General features: G+C 41.0%; 1 protein-coding gene across 2 annotated transcripts in view; it reads left to right on the top strand.

The window, feature by feature from the left end:
- The first annotated feature begins 1,313 nt into the window (after positions 1-1,313).
- LOC138962133 (uncharacterized) overlaps positions 1,314-6,609 on the top strand; it is a 10,039-nt gene continuing 4,743 nt past the window's right edge. Inside the window, exons 1-4 of one of the 2 annotated variants that reach the window (XM_070333851.1) lie at positions 1,314-1,488; positions 2,352-2,434; positions 4,572-4,695; positions 5,069-5,670. In XM_070333851.1, coding sequence (XP_070189952.1) covers positions 5,497-5,670 — 174 coding nt within the window. In that variant the 5' untranslated portion in view covers positions 1,314-1,488; positions 2,352-2,434; positions 4,572-4,695; positions 5,069-5,496. The remainder of the gene's footprint in view (positions 1,489-2,351; positions 2,435-4,571; positions 4,696-5,068; positions 5,671-6,609) is intronic. The other variant, XM_070333852.1, reaches the window with a different exon arrangement.

The raw sequence follows: 6,609 nt of genomic DNA, 5'->3' as shown, positions 1-6,609 counted from the left end.
ACGAAAGAACTCCTCAATGTTGCCATCCCTCGTCTGGCAGTCAATGAACATGTGTGCGAAGAGTTCACGGTCATTCCTGACGGAGGCGAGCTGTTACTGACCTTTGCTCTGGCTTCTTGGAGTGGAAATGCTGAACACCTTCAGCTTGTTACGAGGAATGGGGTCGTCCACTGCCTTTGTTCTGTCCAACAGACACTCTCTGGTGAAAGCCTCGAACTGCTCTTGGCCAATCCTCTTGGCATCCATCACGGTCTCCACGACAGCAGGACCTGCTATCTCCTTTGTGTCCAGTTTGACTACATCCTGACACTCCTCCTCGAATTCGGGTATCCATCTCCTCTATGACACTAACGAGAGAGCAAACATCTTTCACAAATGAGGCCTGTACGCTTGGCGTCTGATCATGATGACGTGTGTCTGCTGTTTGCCGTCTCCAGTGTTGGTTCCCATCCTGGAATTCTTCGATCACCCTGGCAACTTCTGGTCCCGCAACTATCCAACGACGTAGGGCACTAGGGTTGTCAGTGAGCCCAACTGCTCCACCGTCTCCTTTGATACAGCCATTATTCTGCTCATGTGCCTGGTCAATCGGGATTGAAGTGAACACTCTCTGTGTTTTCTGAACGGTGAAGTGGCTTTCCCTGCATTTCCTGGATACATCTGGGTGTTTGGTGGTGAGTTCGGCCATGTCCTTCAGGTGCACTGGTATCCACCTAGCATAGTGGGTGTGATCCAGTGCTCTGTCAGAGCATCGAGGTACATAATTAACGATCCCTGCCTGAGAGAACGCACATACACTTGAACCAACAGTTCTAGTTCCAGCACGGTTGCCCAGTAGTGAAACTAGGGGATGTCTTCTCCTCTCTGGCAACACCAGTCTTCAAACTCGGGAAGGTCCTCTGCATCCCTGGTTTCTCCCAGACAGTAGTGCTTGTAGGCACAGTGTTGCAGGATGTACAGTGCTGCTGCAGTCAATGTCAAATGTAGATCATAAAGCAGCCATGTAAAGTAAAGCAGCCATTTTGAAATCCAATATCGCGGCAAATACTTGACAATACCAAGTGGCAATTGGTACCATTGGATTCCTTGCCCCAAAAAACATACATATGGATACCAGAATCAAGTCAATAGCTGCATTATGTCCAGAGATAATAGCAAACGTAGATTTCAAGTGGCGGCCATTTTGAAATCCAATATGGCGGACATATAGAGATAATTTCAAGTGGCCCAATATCTGAAAATATTCGCAACATATCAATGTACATTTGTGCCAAATTTGGTGCTTGTATAACAAAATGCACAATTATTTTGCTACGCTGCTGCACTATTCTCTCTTTACCTCAATCGAAACTTCTCGCCCCTCAGCTCAATTTCAAAGAGCGATACCTTGCTGATACTGACCAGTTAGTAGTATCGACGTTTGTGCTATCAATCATTCAAGTACGGAGTGACGCCAAAATCAACACACTTTTGTTTTAGCATAGCGAGGTAAGTAAATACGCTTTTTTGATACGAGTAGGAACAGCAGGCTTTTCTGCTTTGTTTGGGAATGATAGCTATATTTACCTGGATCTGGTTTGTGACTAAAGATAGGTTGCTAACGGGGTTTGGTAAAACGCCGGGTTTAACTTGTAGGATAACTCATATTGACCGTAAACACTGCTATAACGCCGTGTTACAATAATTAACCAGTTATTTTGAACGCTATTGAAGCGTAGTACACCCTGTAAATACAGGTCAAAACTACTAGAACATCAGCATGTTTGGACTGGCATTAAATAGTGTGACTTGGAGAACATATTGGAGCTATTACTTACGAAAAACCTAACCCACATCGACACATATCATATCAATATATAACGGCGGGGATGTAGCTCAGTCGGTAGCGCGCTGGATTTGTATCCAGTTGGCCGCTGTCAGCGTGAGTTCGTCCCCACGTTCGGCGAGATATTTATTTCTCAGAGTCAACTTTGTGTGCAGACTCTCCTCGGTGTCCGAACACCCCCGTGTGTACACGCAAGCACAAGACCAAGTGCGCACGAAAAAGATCCTGTAATCCATCTCAGAGTTCGGTGGGTTATAGAAAATACCCAGCATGCTTCCTCCGAAAACGGCGTATGGCTGCCTAAATGGCGGGGTAAAAAAACCGGTCATACGTACACGTGAAATTCCACTCGTGCAAAAAACACGAGTGTACGTGGGAGTTTCAGCCCACGAACGCAGAAGAAGAAGAAGAAATATCAATATACTCATATTTGTCGTTCTATAATTATGCAAAACAGAAACTTTATAAGTCACAAAATACATGGCCTTTGCGATTGATTACTACGTACTTCTCTCGTGTCAACAAGGGCAACAGCTGTCGATCATTCCAGGCGAACTGAATCGTTGCTGACAAAGCGGGAAGCGGTGTACAAACTTCGCTCTACTGAGTGTGAGTAATATGTAATCAACTTAGTGTTGAGCCATTCGTTAGTTTCTTTGAAACGTCGCATTAGACACTGGTAAGTAAAGTATACGAAATCTGTTTGTTTGTTTGCTTAACGCCCAGCCGACCACGAAGTGCCATATCAGGGCGGTTACGAAAGCTGTAAAGTAGCTATGCGAAAGAAGAAAGATTGCGTCTGTAGCACTGACAAATAGTACACAGAATTTATCCAACCAGTATTTTGTTGAATAAGATGGGGTTAAGTTAAACGAATAAGTGTGAGGTTTGTAATGAACTGAGCAAACTTGAGCACTTGTCCAAATCTTCGTTCAGTGGTTCATCAGAGGTTATTGTCCTAGATCCGTCTCTTTGCCTTGTATCCAAAAATAGTTTTTGCTTCTAGTAACAGGAATTATTCCCCCCCTCTGCTTCTTTACCTCTGTAAACTTGTAGAGCTAGTTATTTTTCGATAAACACCCAGCAACAAAACAAATAACGACCCAGCAACAGCCTGAATCCTCGATAGCGCAATGGGTTGAGAAGCTGTTCTGCGTCGGTACTACTTTTGCGACTGAAAAGTTCCGAACGCTCTAATGTACGAAGTATACATCTCTGGAGCAAACAATACAAACATACCGCATTTAAATTAACAACTACAGGCTTGAACACATGAATCTCCATATAAAATCCATGAGTTTGGTTGTTTTCTGAATATAGATCTGCTGTGCACAAACGTTCATCACAAGCAAATTCCCAAGGCAAGTAACTCTCATACTTTGTCTAGCGACAAGAGTAGTTCCCCTTTCAAATTTCTTTTCACTCAGTTTCTTCGACAACAGACTGCAATCCGACGGTCAGTTTTCAACAATATTTCATTTAATAAACAGATCACACGCAACCAAATGCACACATCTCATCAATTTAAACAACATAAAGCGGTTTCATACACTATTTTCCCCAAAAAACTGAACTGTCATACAGTTTTTAACGTTGGAACACGGGTGCAAAAGTTCGTCTGCTAGTCCTATTTGACGAAAGAACATTATCCTAAGCGATACCAAAACATATACAGAACACACAATATCTGCCTTTGCCGCCACAGCAGAATAACAGCATATCTATGTACTTGATTTTAGTCCAACATAGGAAAACTGACAAGAAGTGTTAACAGAATGGAATGATTTGCACGGAACTATACAACCGCGCATTAATGGATCGCCTGCGCAGGTTGACTGGTTGAGTGAATAGGATTCGATCAAACTTTCACAAAAAACTCCTCTTTTCTTTGAATAACTGAAGAAAGGAGGAATAAAGAGGTTACACACCTCGTCTCAGTGATTATAAAAAATAATGGTCTCAGTTCGCGGTCATGAAAAAGCTCGCTAAAGCTCGCATTTTTCATGATCCGCTAACTTCGATCATTATTTTTAATAATCACTGAGACTCGACATGTAACCTCTACGTATTAACATTATTATTATTACTAGCTCTGGATATTTCCGAAATCACACATCTAGTGTTTTAAGAAGACTGGCTGCAGAAAAAGTCGACAACAGTTATCATTTTCGCTGTGTTGAATAAGACAGTAAGTTATATTTGCGTTGAAGATTGATTGATTGATTGTTTGATTCATTGTTTCATTAATTGATTTATTAAATGATTGATTGATTGATTTGATTGATTGATTGATTGATTGATTGTTTGTCTGATTAAGTGAGTAATGTATTGGTGGATAGATTGATTAATTGAGTTTTTTTTATTACATGTGTTTTGATTAAAAACAAATGTTTGATTTCTGTTTCTGTTGGCTTGTTGTTGTTGTTGTTGTTGTTGTTGTTGTTGTGTTGGATTGTTTGTTGTTGCTGTTTTGTATGTGTGTGTGTGTGTGTGTGTGTGTGTGTGTGTGTGTGTGTGTGTGTGTGTGTGTGTGTGTGTGTGTGTGTGTGTGTGTGTGTGTGTGTGTGTGTGTGTGTGTGCGTGTGTGTGCGTGTGTGTGTGTGTGGGTGGGTGTTTCTTACTAATCTTCTTGGATTAAATTACTTGGAACTAATCTAAGATTGCAATTCGTGATTTTGGAAACTGCTTTGACAGGGCGCTTTTCTGCTCCAAGAAACGTTTCAACATTTTGTTGATATGTTTTCAGAAGCTGATTTTTACTGATCCAGCACGACACCACTGAGACTTGCAGTTGAAGTTTCAGCAACAAAATACCAGCAAACAACGCTAGTGTTTGCAGTCGCTACTCTTCAGAGGTGCTCTTGCGCAAGGTGTGTTTGTCTTGTTTTCATGCGCCTGTTTGTGTTCAATGCAATGTGTGTGGGTGTTTGGTGTGTGTGTGTGTGTGTGTGTGTGTGTGTGTGTGTGTGTGTGTGTGTGTGTGTGTGTGTGTTTGTTTGATCGTAGGTAGCGAAGAGCCCATCACTGAAACTGTGCTGCCATACCGTTGGCATCTATTTCCATATGTCCACACACACAAAAACTCAAAGTACTTTCCTTTCTGAACTGTGGTGAAGGAAAACGTCATCGGATGCCAGTATACATTCACAACATACAAGATAAAAGTATAAAATTGTGAAGTATACGTTTATGCAAAGAAAATACAGTAAACAATGTATTGTTTGTGTTATTTTTTCTCTCCAGGAAATGGTGAACGGCTCGCGTCAATTCCGCTTGAAAGCCCAAAACCTGGTCAACTTTAATCCACATTATGCATTGCGTGTTCGTAGCAGACCGAGAATCTGACTAGATCTAGAAAATCCCCGTTCATTCAGCAGCGAGTCCACAGTTACCTAGTACATCAAGCGATACATTTTGGCAAACAGAAACAAGGTCCTCTAAAGGTGAGAGGACTTTTAACATTGATATAAATGTCCCTGAAGCAAAGTAATTGAAAATCAGTTTTCTGGATAGTGTTCAACCTTCAAAAACAAAAGTACAATAACCATAGCTCTAACAATCTCCAAACAGAACTGTCCAATTTTGTCTCGAAAAGCAGTTGAGATTTTATTTGCAATTTACTTTTTGAGTTATCTTTTCTCACTTTCAATTACGTTATCCCCCTTTCAATTATGGCGGTTAACATGCGAGGGAAACGCAGCAGCTGGCCAGAGGTCTCAAGAACAGATCGCATGCTGCGAACTCTGAGGAGTTTTGAGGCGGAAGATGCGCAATGGATCCCCCATGTATTCCGAGAACCCAACGCAATGGACCTAAGGAACACTGACTTTGTTTCTCTTCACGAGGTAAGGGCAATACCAATAGTCATGCGCTTTGACAGAAAGATCGAAAGGAGGTAGAATGGAAAGAAGGAAGGAGGGAAAAACCGAAGAAAGAAAGAAAGAAAGAAAGAACAAAAGAAAGAAAAACAAGTCGCGTAAGGCGAAAATACAACATTTAGTCAAGTAGCTGTCAAACTCACAGAATGAAACTGAACGCAATGCCATTTTTCAGCAAGACCGTATACTCGTAGCATCGTCAGTCCACCGCTCATGGCAAAGGCAGTGAAATTGACAAGAAGAGCGGGGTAGTAGTTGCGCTAAGAAGGATAGAACGCTTTTCTGTACCTCTCTTTGTTTTAACTTTCTGAGCGTGTTTTTAATCCAAACATATCATATCTATATGTTTTTGGAATCAGGAACCGACAAGGAATAAGATGAAAGTGTTTTTAAATTGATTTCGACAATTTAATTTTGATAATAATTTTTATATATTTAATTTTCAGAGCTTGTTTTTAATCCAAATATAACATATTTATATGTTTTTGGAATCAGAAAATGATGGAGAATAAGATGAACGTAAATTTGGATCGTTTTATAAATTTTTATTTTCTTTTACAATTTTCAGATTTTTAATGACCAAAGTCATTAATTAATTTTTAAGCCACCAAGCTGAAATGCAATACCGAAGTCCGGGCTTCGTCGAAGATTACTTGACCAAAATTTCAACCAATTTGGTTGAAAAATGAGGGCGTGACAGTGCCGCCTCAACTTTCACGAAAAGCCGGATATGACGTCATCAAAGACATTTATCAAAAAAAGAAAAAATGTCTGGGGATTTCATACCCAGTAACTCTCATGTCAAATTTCATAAAGATCGGTCCAGTAGTTTAGTCTGAATCGCTCTACACACACACACAGACACACACACACACACACACACACACACACACACACACACACACA

This window comes from Littorina saxatilis, linkage group LG3, assembly GCF_037325665.1.
Source record: "Littorina saxatilis isolate snail1 linkage group LG3, US_GU_Lsax_2.0, whole genome shotgun sequence".
Taxonomy (NCBI): Eukaryota; Metazoa; Mollusca; class Gastropoda; order Littorinimorpha; family Littorinidae; genus Littorina; species Littorina saxatilis.
Note: the sequence above shows the minus strand (reverse complement) of the source record. Positions and strands in the feature narration are given on the sequence as shown.